The sequence below is a fragment of the Loxodonta africana genome, chromosome 16 (genome assembly GCF_030014295.1).
Source record: "Loxodonta africana isolate mLoxAfr1 chromosome 16, mLoxAfr1.hap2, whole genome shotgun sequence".
NCBI classification, from domain to species: Eukaryota; Metazoa; Chordata; class Mammalia; order Proboscidea; family Elephantidae; genus Loxodonta; species Loxodonta africana.
In genome coordinates this window covers 83,476,313-83,497,705 of record NC_087357.1, presented here as the reverse complement: position 1 = coordinate 83,497,705, position 21,393 = coordinate 83,476,313, and the positions used below count along the sequence as shown (strand labels likewise).

General features: G+C 47.0%; 1 protein-coding gene across 10 annotated transcripts in view; it reads left to right on the top strand.

Annotated features, from left to right (window-relative positions):
* WDFY4 (WDFY family member 4) overlaps positions 1–21,393 on the top strand; it is a 415,213-nt gene that overhangs the window by 315,674 nt on the left and 78,146 nt on the right. For all 10 annotated transcript variants that reach the window (XM_064269860.1, XM_064269858.1, XM_064269857.1 and 7 more), the window contains one exon: positions 1,075–1,137. In XM_064269860.1, the coding sequence (XP_064125930.1) occupies positions 1,075–1,137 (63 nt within the window). The remainder of the gene's footprint in view (positions 1–1,074; positions 1,138–21,393) is intronic.

Here is a 21,393-nt window from a genome sequence, read left to right as displayed (position 1 = left end):
GGCATATTTTCCTGGAAAGAATTCCAAACAACTGAATTACCCACTTCTGCACTGAACATATATTTTTCTTGACGAGCAAAGCCTCCTATTTCAGTTTAACAATAGATTAATTAATCTAAGAAAATTAAGCTAGTGTGTACATTTTTTAATACTAATGGTCACTTTTATTATTATTAAAGTTAGAAATAGGCAAAGAGATTTGGTGTAGGAAATCTAGAAAGGACAGAAAGGAAGGCAGGTTTTTAAACACAAAGAGACCAGAGGATGGTTGGATTAACAGCTGGAAGGGCTCTGTCTCCTCCACTTTGGGCTGGAAGCTCTAAGCTGTGATTTGACACCCCTCGCCTGGGAAACCCCATTTTGTGCTCTGAGTCTCCAGCCTTGCATTCATGGTGTTTCTGCCAATAATTGGCACCAGGACCAGCTCTTGGGTCCAAGGGGCAGTGCTGGAGTGTAGGAAACAGCTCCAGATCTTGGTGCACCTCCCTTCGCTCAGGGGAGCCTCCTGCTGGGGTTCTCCCAATGTTGTACTGTTAGATTACTTCTGAAAATTGGCTGCAAGGTCCGTTTTAGCCCAAATCTAAAAAATAGACACGCAATGCTGAACTTCAGACTCATTTTCCCCTGTGATTTCTATCTATTAAACGTTTTCAAAGTTTAGAAGCCTTGTACCTCCCTGGCTCAGGCAGCAAGTGTTGCCCACCCCACCCTGGGAGCACTGAGTTAAAATGGCGCTCGTCTCTGGAGGGACAGGCTGGAAGGTGCAGCAGAGCTGAGATTGTCCACCTTGATATTAAGGGCTTGGCACAGAGGAGGCACCTAAGAAAGGTGCGCCTTTTAACTATTGCTTAATTATTACCCTTGTCATTAGTAAGGCCAGAGTGTGTGATACCTGAACGTGCTGAGAGGGTGCCTCAATGGTACCCCGGCCAGGCGACCATGACCTGAGGCAGGATGGGGTGTGGAGGGCAAGAACAAGCCCCACCTCTTGGCAGACTCCACAAGTGTTTCCAATTGCTGGATGAGTGGGCTCTGCTCACAGAATTATCCCTCTCCCCCACCTTTTTTTTTTAGCTTCTGCTCTTTCCAGCCCGGCTTGAAGGGGAAAGGCGTCCCAGAGGATTCCCTCAACCTAAGGTAAGGAGGCGGGGCTGCGTCAGCCGAGCCTTCTGACCTGGCCTGGCCCTGCTCTGATGTCCCTCATTCACCTGATAGTGTTCAAGAGAATTCATGCAAAGAGCGTCTGTTTGCTCCCCCTTTATTTCCTTTCTCCTGTCCCCATACATCCTTCTTCCTGCTCCAAAGTCCTTCTGCCAATTCAACCTCTAAGAACAGATTTGATGTCCCATGTGCTCTGTGCCTTTTTCACACAAAAATGGCAGGACACAGCTCTTGGCCTGTGGTGGTTGGAGCCAGTTGGCCAAGAGGGATGTTGACCCATGCCCAGCTGGGGGTCAGGCCCTCATGTGGGGGCAGGTGCAACCCCAGGTCTGCCTTCATATACCCAGAGGCTCTGAATGCTCAGAAACTAAGCCGATGTGTGATGGTGTGCTGATCAGATACTAATTTATGAATCTGTAAAAGGAGGAACCATTCCCAACACTTGAAATGCTACAACCTATCCAGGGCCCTCTTTACAAGCACCCAGTTCTCTGAAGAGCCAATTCAGGGTCAGCAGGAGCTTTGTTTATATTAGGAATGAGAATATCAGAAGAAGAAGGGGGCTGCAGGCGGGGGGAGGGGAGAAGTATCTCTAGGAGTGGTATTCAGAATATTTTTAAGTATGGAATAGGTACCACAATGCATCCAAAATTATCTATTGATATCTTATTATGTGCTTATTATATGTGGTGCTTGCTGCTTCACAGAGCAGTAAACAAAATAATCAAAAAGCCCTCTGATCTTATTGAGTTTACATTTTCATGAGGGCAAAAGAGAGTGAACAATTTAAATGAGTAAAATATAAAGTATACTAGATAATGATAAGTATGAAGAAGAAAAAATATAGTAGATAAAGATGGGGATTGGAATCTTGAATGGGCCAGTGAGGGAAGCCCTCACCAAGAAATAACTTTTTAATTAAGACTTGGACAAAGTGGGGGAAAGCAACACAGATAACTGGGGAACGAGCATTTCTGGCTGAGGGAGCAGCACGTGCAAAGGTCCTGTGGGGGAATCATGGTTGGCATGGTCAAGGGCAGAGTGGTTGGGGTAGAGACAGTTAGTGGGAGGGAGGTGAGAGAGTCACATGTAAGCCTTGGGGTCATGGTAACGGCTTTGGCTTTTACTCTGAAGAAATGCAAAGCATTGGAGGGTTTTGAGCAGAGAAATGATGGGACCTGACTTATATTTTTAAAAAATCTCTCTGCCGTGTCAAGAAGGGTCATAGTAGGTCCAGGGCAGAAGCCGAGAGCCAGTTAGGAGTCTGCTGCATTCACCCAGGTTAAAAATGATGGTGGCTTGGACTAGGGAGATGGCTGCAAAGAAGGTGTGTAGTGGGCGGTTATGGACCTGTTTTGAAGATACGTCTGAAGGAATCTGGTGACAAATCAGGTGTAGGATATGTGTTTGAGAGAGAGGACTTAGGATCAGACCAAAGGATTCAGAGCAATTGGAAAATGAAATGGGAGTGTGGTGGATATCAGGAGTTGTGTTTTGAACATGTTCGTTTCAAGATGCTTGACAGACCTCTAGGTGGAGAAGTCATGTAGGCAACTAGATGTATTATGGAGTTCAAGGGAGAGGTCTAAGAGAGGCCTGGAATAGTAGTCAAAGCCATGAGACTGGATAAGACCATTCAGAGAATCTGTGCACATGGGAAAGAGTCCCATATGCCTTGCCCTGTGCTGTGCCAACATCTAGAAGCCAAAGTGACAGGGAAGAACCAGCAACAGAGATTAGGAAGGAGTAGCCAGAGAGGTAGGAGAAACTGTGGATGTGGGAGATATCCTGGAAGCTGTGTAGAGTGTTTCAAAGAGGGAGTGTTCAGCTGTGTTGCTGAAATGCTGTGGATGGGCCAAGTAAGGTAAGGACTGAGAAATGAACATTGAACTTTGTAATATGGAAGTCATTGATGACGTTGAGAAGACCAATCAAAGTGAACAGCAGCAGCAGAGGTTCCCTGCTGTGCAGATATTAACCCTTGAGTTGACAGATTGTGGGGAAGTCCACTGGGCAGCAGTGGGTCACTGGAGGTGGGATGGGGGAATGGCAGTTTACCAACTGGAATGGAATATTTCAATTGTGCGTATCAGCTGAATATCAGCCCTGTGTTCTCATACTGCTTGTGTTCCATATAAGCCTTGATATCCACAATTGGACTTCTCAGCACTTACAGTGCAAGTGGGATAAAACCGCTCTAAACTACCTGAAGCAGAAAAGAGGACTCATCACTTCACACACCTGAAAATGTCGGGAAAGATCTAGTTGCAGATGTAATGGATCTCCAGGCTCAAGTAGGCCTACAGGAAGCAATATTCTCCATCTCTTAGCAAGGATTTCCCCTGGGCTGGCTTTGTCCTCAGCAGGCTTTCCCAGCCCAACAGCATCAATGCCTCCAACAGCTCCAGGCTTAGAGTTAACCAGCTAGGGATCCTAGCACACGGGGAGTGGGGATGCTCCACCCCAGTGGTTTCAGCAACAGTCTCAGACCTGATTTTCATGTGCCCATCCCAGAACTAATAACAGCACTTTCATGGGCCAGTTCTGGGTGGCATGTCCACCCAGTTCTGGGGGTGGGGTCAGGCCCACCAACGACATAGAACAGATTGAGGGGAGGGTAGTTCCCCATGAGAACCAAGGTGCTATTATCAGAAGAGGGTGAATAGTGATATGTCCACAAACCAGGCAGCCACCACTGCCCCAAACAGGGAGCACTCTTAAGGGCCACAGGTCTGGTGGACTGCACGTCCTCATTCTCTCTCCCCAGAGAAGTACAGCATCCACTGTGACACAGATTGCTTCACTGGGCCCTGTTTGTCTCTCATATCACCCTCTTATAAATGTTATGTGAAGTTACTCAGCAACCATGTGGCTGTGCCCATGGCTGTGAGCAGCACTTGTCCATTCCTGCTCTATTGTGTTCAGAGTCTTGGGGGTGCTTTGCCCTAACAATGCAAGCTTTCATTCCCCGACCTCAGGATAGTGTGGGGAGAGGGGCAAACAGAGGGGAGAATAGCAGAAGAGGATCTCAACTGTAGTTATGGCCACGAAGGTGGGGTAGGTGAAAAGATGGCTACCAGGTGGTGGGAAGATGACTCTCTGGCCTAGAGAATCAGACGTTTGTCAGTCATTCCTCACTCACCCCTTGTGATAGCCCAGGCACCAAGCTGGGTGTCAGTCTGCACCTGTGGACTGCTGGGCCCACTGCTGGCTTTATTTCCATTGCATTTATTTTTTCCCACGGTAGCCATCTTAGCCCATGGAAGCAGGTTCTATCAGGGCCATTCTGTGTGCTACCTGGGGTAGTCCTAGCCCAGCTCCAAGCATGGAGGCCTGTGGGAAGAATTCTGGGGTCAATTGAGAACAGCGCATGGTGCTCCAGAGAAATGCTAATATAAGCTCCTGGAAGGAGAACCTTAATAAAACGAGGAAGCCACTGGTCCTAGGCTCTGAGGTGACCCAGGCAGGCCAGCGCCCGTGGTGACAGTGTCCTACAATAGTCAGCTGTGGGCTCTGAGATTACACTGACTTGGGCCGGAGCAGGGGTTCAATACATTGTGATCCCTTTGCCTTATTTTAGAATCACCTGCTGTCTTTTAGGCATTTTCATGGAACAATCAACCAGAAACAGGTACTGTCCATGCTCTCAGCTCTTTTGTGTCTCTTATTTCCAGCCCTCCTCTCACCAGCCTGCGTGGCTTTAGGAGCTCCAGGCTGGCAAGTACTGACCGCCAGCCATGGGAGGGCTTGACTGCCATTGTCAAGTACATGGGATGAATCTGACCATTTTCTACTTGAATCTCCAGGGCAATGCCCTGTCCATAGAATGCATCTTGAAAACATTTATCTCTTTGTTGGGTTCCTTGAGTGAGCACTAGCTCCTCTTCTTTGAAGGAGAGGAGTCTTCTGTCTGAGGGATCTCATTGGCACAAGATGCTCGGCCTGGGCTATAGGTTCTGGTGTCTTCAGCCTCCACAGCCCTTGATGACTGATTCGGACCCTCTGTGCGCCATCCACCCTCAGGCCTCCCTTCCCACATAAAAATGAGAGCTTTCAGGTACCAGAGCTTTGCCAACAATTCCCGTGACAATGTTTGCCTCCATAACTGTAGACCAAGGAGGCTCCGGGCCTAGATCCTAAGTGGGAAATGATTGCAGAGCCAGGGTGAACCTGGGATGGATAATATATTTTGTGTCACTTCCTGGTATCAGGCTAGGCCATTCTGAAGGCAACATTTGTCATGATCAGACATACTGTGGGGTGCAACTGTCTGCTAGTCTACAGCGGCCTCTAACACAGAGCCACCTGGAGACCACAGACAAGCACCTGATGGCTAGGAAGCTCCCTGGTGTTAGACACAGGCAGGATCTGCTGAAATGGGAAGGGACCATTGGAAAACTAAAACAGCACCTGAACTGTTCATGAACATGCCTAAAACTGGAAAATTCACATGTGAGCAGACACACACATTGCTGTTGCTAGCTGCTCTCAAGTTGGTCCCTGACTCATGGCAAAACCGTGTACAACGGGGTTAGACCATTGTGATCCATAGGGTTTCCATTGTCTAATTTTCAGAAGTAACTTGCCAGGCCCTTTTTCCTAGTTCATCTTAGTCTGGAAGCTCCGCTGAAGCCTGTTCAGCATCATAGCAACACTGAAGCCTCCCATGACAGGTGCTGGCTGTGCTTGAGGTACATTGACCGGGAGTGTTGCCCTTAGACATGCTTGTACCCTTCCAAAAGGGTTGAAAACAGCTTCAAAATTAAATACGACGTACAATAATCCTTTAAAAATTACCGAGAAACCTCTTTAAAGCAGAAAACAATAGATGTTATCAGGTACCTAAAATGATGCAGTTACTCTAATTGTCCTGAAACTAAGAAAAAATAATCATGTGGGGTTACATCACTTTCCTGTGAAAGATAAAGGGAAACAGGTTTTTTTTCTGAGATTTGTTTCTAGAACATACTTTCTCTTGGTACTGAATATCAAATTTGTTCTTGTCTAAAGGATGCTGTTGTTGTTAGGTGCCGTCAAGTCGGTTCCGACTCACAGTGGCCCTATAGGACAGAGTAGAACTGCCCCATAGGATTTCCAAGGAGCAACTGTCTGAAGGATAGTGGGCAAAAAAGAAGGCAATTTCCTTCTTACAAAATATGCGGACGAGTGCCACAGAATGTGATTTTCTGCATCAGCTCTCTGTGAAAGTGGGGTTAACTTCTGGACTTATTTCTGTACGGATGTACCTTTGGAAAGCTGGTGTGATCTGGCTTAATTATATTGCTTCTCAATGATCGTAGTTCATATGGAGCCTACAGTTTAGAAACCTCAGAGAAATTCAAGGCTGGAATGTCCCCCCTCCTCAATCTCTGGAGCCCACAGCACACCCTGGGCAGTGAGCTAGAGAGCACCCTTCCAAAGCCTTGTCCACGGACAAGACCTAGAGTGCCGACCCACTGTGTTACAGAGTCAAAGGGCCCCTGCTCTGGGGGAAGCTTTGGGAGTGACGGCACTTGTATTCTGGGCCTGATTATAACTAACCCAGCTGCTGTCAAATCAGTTCTGACTCATGGCGCCCCCTTTGTGTCAGAGCAGAACTGTGCTCTATAGGGCTTTCAGTAGCTGATTGTGAAGAAGCGGATCACCAGGCCTTTCTTCCAGGTGCCTCTGGGTGGACTCGAGCTGCCAATCTTTCAGTTAGCAGGCAAGTACGTTAACTGTTTACACCACCCAGGGACTCCTGCTTGTAACTAGGAGTTTGTAACTCCTGAGATATAATGGTTAGAATGAAATTAATTTTTTGGCACAAAGTTCTACAGCTGAGTGTTTTCAGGATTTATTATTTCTATCTGACTCAACGGCACTGGGTTGGGCTGGGTTTTATTATAGTTTATCTTTGAAAAGTAATAAAAGAGAAAGAATTTTTTAAAAATTAAAAAATCAGCTATAAGGAACTTTGACATTCTCATAAGAAGAATGCTCAGCCTCAATTAGCAGCCTCCTCCTCCTTGAAGTACACCGTGCACAGCGAAGAGGTAAAATGTCGAGTAAACTCACCCCGTTTCCACCCCTTCCATCCCACGCCCCAGAGTCCCTGAAGTACCACCGTGCACAGCGAAGAGGTAAAAAGTCGAGTAAACTCACCCCCGTTTCCACCCCTTCCATCCCACGCCCCAGAGTCCCTGAAGTACCACTGTGCACAGGGAAGAGGTAAAATGTCGAGTAAACTCACCCCCGTTTCCACCCCTTCCATCCCACGCCCCAGAGGGTAGCACTGTTGACCTCTGGGAGGACAGAAGTCTGTAATGGTCGTGATGACTGGTCAAGACAACTTTAGCTCCATAACTAAGTGGAGAGATGTGCCCCTTTGGCTTCTTGGTAAAGCAAAGCCTGGGGGTGCGGCTGTGGGGACTTCTCCACCCATGCCTTTAAGAGCAGGAGTGACAGAGCTGGAGGGGAGTGGAGCAGCCTGGTGGGGCACAGACACAAATGCTAAAACAACAGCTTTTCACACATACGCTTCACCTTGCTGCGAGCGCCAGAGCCAGTGACCTGCAGCCAGCTCTCCCCAGGTCCTGCTCGGATCTCAGGTTCTGGTCCCATTCCCCATGTTACTCCTTGTCTGTCTTGCCCTACGAGACCCGCAGCTCCTCTCAGCTCTACCTTAGCCAGACCCATGTCCAGGCCGGAGCCTGCCTCAATCCCTGTTCTCTGCACCCAGTCTCTCCGTTTCCCTTCCTCTCCATCCAGCTGTGTTGCTTCCATAGCCACGTTGTTCCGCACCACCATACTGGTGTGAAAGAACATGGGCATGAACGGAGGAAAGAAGAATTCAGCAAAACGCTGGTTCAAGGGTCCCCCACCCCACCTGTGCCTAGCCACCTACAGAAGACCTGAACAGGGATAGAGAAGCTGTACATTCTTCTTACTTTTTTTTAAATCATTTTAACATCTTTCTCAGGAATCTGCAAGGAAAAGATTGATCTAGATAATTTTAGATTAGCTCAGTGAGCTGAGCTTAAAGTGCTCTTTCTCCAAAGATGCCTTAATTCTTCCGGACCCTTCAGGAAGTGCAGCTCTGGGTCGACCGGGTATGTTAGGGTCTCACTTCAGACAGTGCAGCTCTGGGTCGACCGGGTGTGTTAGGGTCTCACTTCACACAGTGCAGCTCTGGGTCGACTGGGTGTGTTAGGGTCTCACTTCACACAGTGCAGCTCTGGGTCGACCGGGTACGTTAGGGTCTCACTTCAGACAGTGCAGCTCTGGGTCGACCGGGTGTGTTAGGGTCTCACTTCAGACAGTGCAGCTCTGGGTCGACCGGGTGTGTTAGGGTCTCACTTCAGACAGTGCAGCTCTGGGTCGACCGGGTGTGTTAGGGTCTCACTTCAGACAGTGCAGCTCTGGGTCGACCGGGTGTGTTAGGGTCTCACTTCAGACAGTGCAGCTCTGGGTCGACCGGGTGTGTTAGGGTCTCACTTCAGACAGTGCAGCTCTGGGTCGACCGGGTACCTTAGGGTCTCACTTCAGACAGTGCAGCTCTGGGTCGACCGGGTACCTTAGGGTCTCACTTCAGACAGTGCAGCTCTGGGTCGACCGGGTGTGTTAGGGTCTCACTTCAGACAGTGCAGCTCTGGGTCGACCGGGTACGTTGGGGTCTCACTTCACACAGTGCAGCTCTGGGTCGACCGGGTGTGTTAGGGTCTCACTTCAGACAGTGCAGCTCTGGGTCGACCGGGTACCTTAGGGTCTCACTTCAGACAGTGCAGCTCTGGGTCGACCGGGTGTGTTAGGGTCTCACTTCAGACAGTGCAGCTCTGGGTCGACCGGGTACGTTGGGGTCTCACTTCACACAGTGCAGCTCTGGGTCGACCGGGTGTGTTAGGGTCTCACTTCAGACAGTGCAGCTCTGGGTCGACCGGGTGTGTTAGGGTCTCACTTCAGACAGTGCAGCTCTGGGTCGACCGGGTACCTTAGGGTCTCACTTCAGACAGTGCAGCTCTGGGTCGACCGGGTGTGTTAGGGTCTCACTTCAGACAGTGCAGCTCTGGGTCGACCGGGTACCTTAGGGTCTCACTTCAGACAGTGCAGCTCTGGGTCGACCAGGTGTGTTAGGGTCTCACTTCAGACAGTGCAGCTCTGGGTCGATCAGGTGTGTTAGGGTCTCACTTCAGACAGTGCAGCTCTGGGTCGACCGGGTGTGTTAGGGTCTCACTTCAGACAGTGCAGCTCTGGGTCGACCGGGTGTGTTAGGGTCTCACTTCAGACAGTGCAGCTCTGGGTCGACCGGGTGTGTTAGGGTCTCACTTCAGACAGTGCAGCTCTGGGTCGACCGGGTGTGTTAGGGTCTCACTTCAGACAGTGCAGCTCTGGGTCGACCGGGTGTGTTAGGGTCTCACTTCAGACAGTGCAGCTCTGGGTCGACCGGGTACCTTAGGGTCTCACTTCAGACAGTGCAGCTCTGGGTCGATCAGGTGTGTTAGGGTCTCACTTCAGACAGTACAGCTCTGGGTCGACCGGGTACCTTAGGGTCTCACTTCAGACAGTGCAGCTCTGGGTCGACCGGGTACCTTAGGGTCTCACTTCAGACCGGGTGTGTTAGGGTCTCACTTCAGACAGTGCAGCTCTGGGTCGACCGGGTGTGTTAGGGTCTCACTTCAGACAGTGCAGCTCTGGGTCGACCGGGTGTGTTAGGGTCTCACTTCAGACAGTGCAGCTCTGGGTCGACCGGGTGTGTTAGGGTCTCATTTCAGACAGTGCAGCTCTAGGTCGACTGGGTGTGTTAGGGTCTCGCTTCACACAGTGCAGCTCTGGGTCGATCAGGTGTGTTAGGGTCTCACTTCAGACAGTGCAGCTCTGGGTCGACTGGATGTGTTAGGGTCTCACTTCAGACAGTGCAGCTCTGGGTCGACCGGGTACCTTAGGGTCTCACTTCAGACAGTGCAGCTCTGGGTCGACCGGGTACGTTAGGGTCTCACTTCAGACAGTGCAGCTCTGGGTCGACTGGGTGTGTTAGGGTCTCACTTCAGACAGTGCAGCTCTGGGTCGACCGGGTGTGTTAGGGTCTCACTTCAGACAGTGCAGCTCTGGGTCGACCGGGTGTGTTAGGGTCTCATTTCAGACAGTGCAGCTCTGGGTCGACTGGGTGTGTTAGGGTCTCACTTCACACAGTGCAGCTCTGGGTCGACCGGGTGTGTTAGGGTCTCCCTTCAGACAGTGCAGCTCTGGGTCGACCGGGTACGTTAGGGTCTCACTTCAGACAGTGCAGCTCTGGGTCGACCGGGTGTGTTAGGTCTCACTTCAGACAGTGCAGCTCTGGGTCGACCGGGTGTGTTAGGGTCTCACTTCACACAGTGCAGCTCTGGGTCGACCGGGTACCTTAGGGTCTCACTTCAGACAGTGCAGCTCTGGGTCGACCAGGTGTGTTAGGGTCTCACTTCAGACAGTGCAGCTCTGGGTCGACCGGGTGTGTTAGGGTCTCACTTCAGACAGTGCAGCTCTGGGTCGACCGGGTGTGTTAGGGTCTCACTTCAGACAGTGCAGCTCTGGGTCGACCGGGTGTGTTAGGGTCTCACTTCAGACAGTGCAGCTCTGGGTCGATCAGGTGTGTTAGGGTCTCACTTCAGACAGTGCAGCTCTGGGTCGACCGGGTGTGTTAGGGTCTCACTTCAGACAGTGCAGCTCTGGGTCGATCAGGTGTGTTAGGGTCTCACTTCAGACAGTGCAGCTCTGGGTCGACCAGGTGTGTTAGGGTCTCATTTCAGACAGTGCAGCTCTGGGTCGACCGGGTGTGTTAGGGTCTCACTTCAGACAGTGCAGCTCTGGGTCGATCAGGTGTGTTAGGGTCTCACTTCAGACAGTGCAGCTCTGGGTCGACCGGGTGTGTTAGGGTCTCACTTCAGACAGTGCAGCTCTGGGTCGACCGGGTGTGTTAGGGTCTCACTTCAGACAGTGCAGCTCTGGGTCGACCGGGTGTGTTAGGGTCTCACTTCAGACAGTGCAGCTCTGGGTCGACCGGGTGTGTTAGGGTCTCACTTCAGACAGTGCAGCTCTGGGTCGACCGGGTGTGTTAGGGTCTCATTTCAGACAGTGCAGCTCTGGGTCGACTGGGTGTGTTAGGGTCTCGCTTCACACAGTGCAGCTCTGGGTCGATCAGGTGTGTTAGGGTCTCACTTCAGACAGTACAGCTCTGGGTCGACCGGGTACCTTAGGGTCTCACTTCAGACAGTGCAGCTCTGGGTCGACCGGGTACCTTAGGGTCTCACTTCAGACCGGGTGTGTTAGGGTCTCACTTCAGACAGTGCAGCTCTGGGTCGACCGGGCACGTTGGGGTCTCACTTCAGACAGTGCAGCTCTGGGTCGACCGGGTGTGTTAGGGTCTCCCTTCAGACAGTGCAGCTCTGGGTCGACCGGGTGTGTTAGGGTCTCACTTCAGACAGTGCAGCTCTGGGTCGACCGGGTGTGTTAGGGTCTCACTTCAGACAGTGCAGCTCTGGGTCGACCGGGTGTGTTAGGGTCTCCCTTCAGACAGTGCAGCTCTGGGTCGACCGGGTACCTTAGGGTCTCACTTCAGACAGTGCAGCTCTGGGTCGACCGGGTACCTTAGGGTCTCACTTCAGACAGTGCAGCTCTGGGTCGACCGGGTGTGTTAGGGTCTCACTTCAGACAGTGCAGCTCTGGGTCGACCGGGTACGTTGGGGTCTCACTTCACACAGTGCAGCTCTGGGTCGACCGGGTGTGTTAGGGTCTCACTTCAGACAGTGCAGCTCTGGGTCGACCGGGTACCTTAGGGTCTCACTTCAGACAGTGCAGCTCTGGGTCGACCGGGTGTGTTAGGGTCTCACTTCAGACAGTGCAGCTCTGGGTCGACCGGGTACGTTGGGGTCTCACTTCACACAGTGCAGCTCTGGGTCGACCGGGTGTGTTAGGGTCTCACTTCAGACAGTGCAGCTCTGGGTCGACCGGGTACCTTAGGGTCTCACTTCAGACAGTGCAGCTCTGGGTCGACCGGGTGTGTTAGGATCTCACTTCAGACAGTGCAGCTCTGGGTCGACCGGGTACCTTAGGGTCTCACTTCAGACAGTGCAGCTCTGGGTCGACCGGGTACGTTGGGGTCTCACTTCAGACAGTGCAGCTCTGGGTCGACCGGGTACCTTAGGGTCTCACTTCAGACAGTGCAGCTCTGGGTCGACCAGGTGTGTTAGGGTCTCACTTCACACAGTGCAGCTCTGGGTCGACCGGGTGTGTTAGGGTCTCACTTCACACAGTGCAGCTCTGAGTCGACCGGGTGTGTTAGGGTCTCACTTCAGGCAGTGCAGCTCTAGGTCGACCGGGTACGTTAGGGTCTCACTTCAGACCGGGTGTGTTAGGGTCTCACTTCAGACAGTGCAGCTCTGGGTCGACCGGGTGTGTTAGGGTCTCATTTCAGACAGTGCAGCTCTGGGTCGACTGGGTGTGTTAGGGTCTCGCTTCACACAGTGCAGCTCTGGGTCGATCAGGTGTGTTAGGGTCTCACTTCAGACAGTACAGCTCTGGGTCGACCGGGTACCTTAGGGTCTCACTTCAGACAGTGCAGCTCTGGGTCGACCGGGTACCTTAGGGTCTCACTTCAGACCGGGTGTGTTAGGGTCTCACTTCAGACAGTGCAGCTCTGGGTCGACCGGGCACGTTGGGGTCTCACTTCAGACAGTGCAGCTCTGGGTCGACCGGGTGTGTTAGGGTCTCCCTTCAGACAGTGCAGCTCTGGGTCGACCGGGTGTGTTAGGGTCTCACTTCAGACAGTGCAGCTCTGGGTCGACCGGGTGTGTTAGGGTCTCACTTCAGACAGTGCAGCTCTGGGTCGACCGGGTGTGTTAGGGTCTCCCTTCAGACAGTGCAGCTCTGGGTCGACCGGGTGTGTTAGGGTCTCACTTCAGACAGTGCAGCTCTGGGTCGACCGGGTGTGTTAGGGTCTCACTTCAGACAGTGCAGCTCTGGGTCGACCGGGTACCTTAGGGTCTCACTTCAGACAGTGCAGCTCTGGGTCGACCGGGTGTGTTAGGGTCTCACTTCAGACAGTGCAGCTCTGGGTCGACCGGGTACCTTAGGGTCTCACTTCAGACAGTGCAGCTCTGGGTCGACTGGGTACCTTAGGGTCTCACTTCAGACAGTGCAGCTCTGGGTCGACCGGGTGTGTTAGGGTCTCACTTCAGACAGTGCAGCTCTGGGTCGACCGGGTACGTTGGGGTCTCACTTCACACAGTGCAGCTCTGGGTCGACCGGGTGTGTTAGGGTCTCACTTCAGACAGTGCAGCTCTGGGTCGACCGGGTACCTTAGGGTCTCACTTCAGACAGTGCAGCTCTGGGTCGACCGGGTGTGTTAGGGTCTCACTTCAGACAGTGCAGCTCTGGGTCGACCGGGTACGTTGGGGTCTCACTTCACACAGTGCAGCTCTGGGTCGACTGGGTGTGTTAGGGTCTCACTTCAGACAGTGCAGCTCTGGGTCGACCGGGTACCTTAGGGTCTCACTTCAGACAGTGCAGCTCTGGGTCGACCGGGTGTGTTAGGATCTCACTTCAGACAGTGCAGCTCTGGGTCGACCGGGTACCTTAGGGTCTCACTTCAGACAGTGCAGCTCTGGGTCGACCGGGTACGTTGGGGTCTCACTTCAGACAGTGCAGCTCTGGGTCGACCGGGTACCTTAGGGTCTCACTTCAGACAGTGCAGCTCTGGGTCGACCAGGTGTGTTAGGGTCTCACTTCACACAGTGCAGCTCTGGGTCGACCGGGTGTGTTAGGGTCTCACTTCACACAGTGCAGCTCTGAGTCGACCGGGTGTGTTAGGGTCTCACTTCAGGCAGTGCAGCTCTAGGTCGACCGGGTACGTTAGGGTCTCACTTCAGACCGGGTGTGTTAGGGTCTCACTTCAGACAGTGCAGCTCTGGGTCGACCGGGTGTGTTAGGGTCTCACTTTAAGCTTGACTTTTGTGTTGTTAGTTGCCTTGGAGTTAGTGCCAGCTCATGGTGACCCCACTTACAACAGAATGAAATGCGGCCTGATTCTCTACCGTCTTCTGAGTTGTTGGTATTCTTGAGTCTGTTATTGCAGCCACTGTGTATTTTGAGTGTCTTGCAATTTAGGGGGCTCATTTTCCAGCACTGTATTGGACAATCCATAGAGTTTTCATTTCATTGTTGAATATTTGGGAGTAGATTGCTACACCCTTCCTCCTAGTCTAAGTCTAACCAAACCAAACTCACTGCTATCACGTCAATTCTGACTCATAGCGACCCTACAGGACAGGGTAGAGCTGTCCCATGGGGTTTCCCAGGAGTGGCTGGTAGATTTGAACTGCCGGCCGTTTGGCTGGCAGCCAAAGGTTTAACCAGTCTTAGCTTAGTGCCTCATGGATTAGCACTTGGCAGATGTACAAGAATCTGTTGATTGCTACATCTAGGTGGTACAATTTTTTTTTAAGTTTTTAATTAAAAATAGTTATAGATTTACAGGAGGTTGTAAGAAGAGTACAGAGAGGCTCCATGTACCTTTCACTTAGTTCCTCCAAATGTTTATATCTTATGTAGCTCTAGTACAATATTAAAACCAGGAAAGTGGCATCAGTACAATATGCTTGTATAGTTCTTTATGTTATTTTGTCACGTGTATATCCATGTAATCACCACCACAGTCAACATACAGAACTATTTTATCACTTCAAAAATATCTCTGGTACTACCCCTTTAAAGCCACACCCACTCCTTGCCACCCCGCACTGTTCCTCACCCTCGCAACCACTAATCTCTATAATTTTATCATTTTGAGTATGTTATATAAGTGGAGTCATAAAGCAGGTGACATTTGAAGGTTGGTCTTCTTACTGAGTGTAATGCCCTTGGATACATCCAAGTTGTTGTGTATTTCAATAATATGCTCCTTTTTATTAGTGAGTAGTATTCCACAACATAGATCTACTACAGTTTAACCATTTACCCATTTAGGGACATTTGGGTGTTTCCATTTAGGGGGCATTTACAAATAAAGTAGACCATTTACATTTAGCAAATTATCGATGTTATAATATGATTAATATGTTATAATTTCCTCTATATTCACTAAGAACTACATAAAATATTTCCCAAAATCATTTACACACACGGATGGCCTAAGACAAAGAGAAGCAAAGTGAACTGGAGAAGCAAGTCAGTGGCTTGGCTAGATCAGAGAGCCTGGACCAGAGTGTTCCCCTGGCCACACTTTGTCTTCTAATTGAGGGCTTCTCCTCTGCAGAGCCGTTCATTCATGTGAATCTTCAGTTTTTGCCATACACTACTCTAGGGAGTTGACTGAGAACCTGGGAAATGGAGACACAAGAAGCTGAGGCACTTGTTCCAAGCATCAGACACAAAACACAAGCAGAGGCAGAGGTCACATCCACACTGGGGTCACCAGGATCACAGTCGACTTTCAGAAAGGGCAGTAATTGGGTTAGCATGAATAGGGATTTTGTTCTATTTGAGGATAGAGAAACTCCGTGGTTTTCCAATGAAGTATTGATAGGCTTAATACAATTCCAGTAGGTAAGGTTGACCATGGTGTTTTAGAGCATTTATCTTTCCAGAAAAGGAAATAAAATGCAGGAGATGATTCCTTACTGGTCTCTATCTCCAGCTGTTGCTTCATCCTACTGCCAGGGTTTCCTTGCTAAAAAGATGTTGAACTAAAATTTATTCTGTACAAGTCAAAACCCAAATTATAAGTCTTGATGAAGTTAAATGCATTTAAAACCTCTTCTTAAGACATTGCTAAAAGAATGAAAGCACCTAGATGAAGGATGGCAAATAAATTTCATCTTGCATACCAACCAATCAATTGATAGAAATCCTGGGGAGCTTCCTGGAGAAGGACTTTGAGTATGAGACCTGATCCAGTGGGAAAATGTGCTGAGATGGGAGTGGAGGGACAGACCCAGAATCCAAACCAAGACCCTTCTCAGATATACAGGTGGGATCTGAACCAGAATCTTAGTGCCTATTATTTAATGATTCTTTTGAATGACCAAGAAGGGCACATTATTTCTAAAGAAGAAAGTGTCTCAAGTTGAAGGAACTGAAGTGGATATTATCCAAATAAGTGACCACAACTCTGTGTCTTGATCACATGCCCTTGAATGGATTCAGCCCCTCTTGGATCAGAGATGAAGCAGCTAAAATGGGAGGATAGCTACCCAATGGACATGTGCAAGGCCCAATGTACAAATGGTGACCCCTGAGCCAGAGAAAGCACTTCACTGACATGGTTGTTCCATTAATCTTCAGAAAATCTTCTGATAAATCACTTCCGATATTAAATGAAGATAAAAATATAAAGGATAATAATGCTGGCAAGGATTCAGTAAATCTGGTTCTCCAATATACTCCTGGTAAATATATAAATTTGTTTAAACCTTTTATAAGCTACTTAATGTCAGATCAAAAACATGAAAAAAATCATACTTTTCAACAAAATATTTTCCATAATGCAACTATACTAAGGAAATAATAGTTAAAAAGGTTTTACTCATGCAGGTTCTCATCATGAATTATTTCTATTGGTGAAAAATTAGAAACAACTTAAAGTTTCAACAGCAACTTAGAGTATCCATAAGAATAACTACCTTGCAGATGTATTAAAATATGGTTATTGAAAGCATAGCCTGTACGTAGATCAAGGGGCAGTTGTTCAAAGAGAGCAAGGGGATACTGCATGGTTTAAAGTCAGGAAAGGTGTGTGTCAGGGTTATATCCTTTCACTGTACCTATTCAATCTGTATGCTGAGCAAATAAACCGAGAAGCTGTACTGTTTGAAGAAGAACGGGGTATCAGGATTGGAGGAAGACTCATTAACAACCTGCAATATGCAGATGACACAACCTTGCTTGCTGAAAGTGGAGATAACTTGAAGCACTTACTGATGAAGATCAAAGACCACAACCTTCAGTATGGATTATACCTCAACATAAAGAAAACAAAAATCCTCACAACTGGACCAATAAGCAACATCATGATAAATGGAGAAAAGATTGAAGTTGTCAAGGATTTCATTTTACTTGGATCCACAATCAACAGCCATGGAAGCAGCAGTCAAGAAATCAAAAGATGCATTGCGTTGGGCAAATCTGCTACAAAATACCTCATTAAAGTGTTGAAAAGCAAAGATGTCACCTTGAAAACTAAGGTACACCTGACCCAAGCCGTGGTATTTTCAATCACATCATATGCATTCGAGAACTGGACAATGAACAAGGAAGACTGAAGAAGAATTGACACCTTTGAATTACGGTGTTGGTGTAGAATATTGAATATACCATGGACTGCCAAAAGAACGAACAAATCTATCTTAGAAGAAGTGCAACCAGAATGCTCCTTAGAAGCAAGGATGGCGAGACTCCTTCTTACATACTGTGGACAAGTTATCATGCGGGATCAGTCCCTGGAGAAGGACATCATGCTTCGTAAAGAACAGGGTTAATGTAGAAGCGGAAGACCCTCGAGAAGATGGATTGACACAGTGGCTACAACAATAGGCTCAAGCATAACAACGATTGTGAGCATGGTGCAGGACTGGGCACAGTTTCGTTCTGTTGTGCATAGGGTCGTTATGAATCAGAACCAACTCGACGGCACCTACCAACAACAATTAAGAGCATGTAACAATATGGGCTTAAAAGTGGGGAGAAAGAATGACATAAATGCTGTAATTTTAACTACATGTAAAATGTAGTTAAAATTATACACAGAAAAATAGCTAGTAAGGGAAGTCTTCCAGTATTTTAGCTGGCTTAAAATGTAGAATCATAGATACTTTAAGCTACTATATTTAAAACTAAATTATGATTTTCTTTCTTTTATGATGGAAAATATTTAATAAAGAGAAAACAACTAAAATGGTGAATTTGAGTATCTTCATTGACTTTAGATATATGGTAGAATTGTCACAGCTAAGCATTGCACAGGAAAATAAGCAATGAGGAGTGAAGAAATTAAGTGTTATGTCTACTATGGTTTACAATGTTAAAAAAAAAAAAAAAGAAAAAAAAAAAGATAATTCCACTGAACTGTTGGATTCCTTTCGTTGTTCTTCCATTGACTGCTGTAAAACTTGCTACCAACATGAGAAAGTCCATGACATTAGGAAGAAAGAAAAAAAAGAAAGAAAAAGCACAGTTGGAACCAAAATGGCAGAATAAGAAGCTCTACACTCCTGTCCTCATACGGAAAAATTGAAGAAAGTACTAGGCTTCTCAGAAATCCAGTGAACAGTTGGGGAGTCACAGCAGCTGGGCAAAGCCTTGTCAGAATGGTAGGAAGACTCCGAGACTCTTTTTTTTTTTTTTTCAACATTGGCTTGTGCACCACCCCTGCTCCCACTCAGCAGCTGACTTGAAGTATCAGTGCATTTCCAGGTTGGGATTTAGTCTCTGGTTTTGGAGTGAACAGGTCACACCTTATTAGCAAAGTATGGTGTTTGCCTGTTCAAATCAGTTGAGTGACAGTCTAAAGGATTGTAGCAAAGCACCTATCTGTTTCATCCATTTTGGTGGTCACTCAGGGTGGAAGAGCAGTAGACATAGTCTGAGGCATTGTAAGGGAAACTGAGAAGTCTGTGCCTGCCTGGAGCAAAAGAGGATAATTGAGATACTAGGGTCAAAACCCCAGGGAGAGGATTTCTTTGAGAAACTATGGCATTTAAGGGCAGCCAAGTGTGTATAATTTGGAGAGCTACACATATGCTCAGGGCAATACCATACCCATAAAGGCCTGAAGTAATCCTAAACTTTATCCTTTGGTGGATTGTTTGGCTCAGTGTAAGCCTGGCTAAGGATTGTCCCAGGACAGAGCCATTCTACAAAGACTGCAAAAAGTGTTTTGTTTTGTTTTTTTCCAAATGTTTTTTCTTTCATTTGTTTCTGCAAAAATAGTTTGGAAAGTTACTAAGCTAACAGATTCCCACACCTCCAACAATGGAAAAAGAGAGGAAAGTACAAAGGGAGAGAAAGAAAGAAAAAGCATCTAGCAAACCTTGAGGAAGGAGGTGGATCCTCGTTCTAGAGTTTCCACATTATACAATTCAAATGTCTTCTTTTCAACAGAAACAAACAAATAAACACAACACATGCAGGAAAACAGGGAAGGATGACCCAGTCAAAGGGACAAAATTAATTAACAGAAACCATCCTTGAGGAAGATGAGACACTAGACTGACTAGACTTTAAAACAGCTGCTTTAGATATATGCAAAGAGCTTAAGGAAAACACAAAGAATTAAAGAGAATCAAGAGAACAATGTATGAACAAAATGAAAAGAGAGAAAATATAAAAAATAAAATAAATTCTGAAGCTGAAAAGTACAGTAACTAAAATTAGAATTCACTAGAGGGATTCAGCACCATATTTGAGATAACAGAAGAAAGATTGAGTGAACTTGAAGGTAGAACAACTGAAATTATCCAGTCTTAAGAATAGAAAGAAAAAAGAAAACTAAAGAAAGACCAAGAGACCTGGGGGACATCATTATGCAGACCAATATACAGATTATGGGAGTTCCAGAAGAAGTGGAGAAAAAGAAAGGGAGAGAAAGAATATTTGAAGGAATAATGACCAGAAACTTCCCAAATTTGATGAAGAGCATGAATGTTCACATACCAGAAGCTCAATGAACTCTGAGTAGCCAAAGCACAAGGAGATCCATGTTAAGACACATGACAGTCGAACTTCCAAAAACCAGAGATAGAGAATCTCAAGAGCTGTAAGAGAAATGCAAATAATCACATACAAGGGAGCCCACATAAGACAAGGTGTCAGTTTCTCCTCAGAAACCATGGAGCCCAGAAGGTAGTGGGATAATATACTAAAAGTGTTGAAAGGAGAAGAAAAAAAAAAATCCCTGTAACTTAAGAATCATGTACCCAGCAAAACTGTCCTTCAAAAATGAGAATGAAATGAAGACATTCCCAGATAAACAAAAGCTGAGAGTTTGTTACTACCCAACCTTCCCTAAAAGAAATGCTAAAAAGTTGTCCAGTTTGGAAGGAGAGGACACTGGATATAAACTTAAAAAAGCTGTATGAAAAAATAAAGACCTTTGGTAAAAATAATTTCAAAAGCAAATACAAAGGTCAGTTTTGCTGCTTTTTTTGGCGTGTAATTGTATTATGTTCTACATGATACAAAAGACAAAAGCAAAAATAATAGTTATAAAATAATGGTACTGGGCACATAATATATAAAGATATAATTTGTGATATCAGTATCATAAAGGGAATGGTATACGAACAGTGTTTTTGTATGATATCAAAGTAAAGTTAGTATCAATTTAAATTACATTGTTAGAAATTTAGGTTGGGTAACATAATCCCCATGGTAACCACAAAGTAAATTTTTAAAGAAATATACACAAAAGGAAATGAGAAGGTAATGAAAATTATTCACTGTAAAAAATCAACTAAACACACAACATGTAAGCATTTGAGGAAATAAGGTACACAAAATGTACAAGACACACAGAAAACAAATGGTAAAATGATAGAAGTCATTCTTTATTGGTAATTACTTTAAATGTGAATGGATTGAACTCTCCAATTAAAAGGCACAGATTGACAGAATGGGTAAGAAAACATGACCCAACTATGTTCTGTCTACAAGAGATTCATTTTAAATTAAAAGGCATGAATTTTAAATCAAAAGACACAAATAGGTTGAAAGTGAAAGGATGGAAAAAATATTTCATGCAAATAAAAAACAGAAGAAAGCTCAGGTGGTTGTATTAATATCAGACAAAATAGACTTCAAGTAAAAAAACTGTAATAAGAGACAAAGAGAGACAGGATATACTGATGAAGGAATCAATTAATCAAAAAGAAATAACCGTTATAAATACACCAAGCAACAGAGCCCCAAAATTTGTGGAGCAAACACTGTCAGGACTAAAGGGAAAAATAGACAGTTCAACATTAATAGTTGGAGACTTTGATACACCACTTTCAATAATGTAGAACATCTAAAAAGACCGATAAGGAAAGAGAGTACCTGAACGACACTATAAACCAACTAGATCTAACAGATATTTATAGAACACTCCATCCAGCAATAGCAGAATATACATTCCTCTCTAGTGCACATAGATCATTCTGCAGGATAAACCATATATTTGGTCACAAAACAAGCCTCAATAAATGGAAAAACACTGAAATCCTGCACAGTATCTTCTCTGGCCATAGT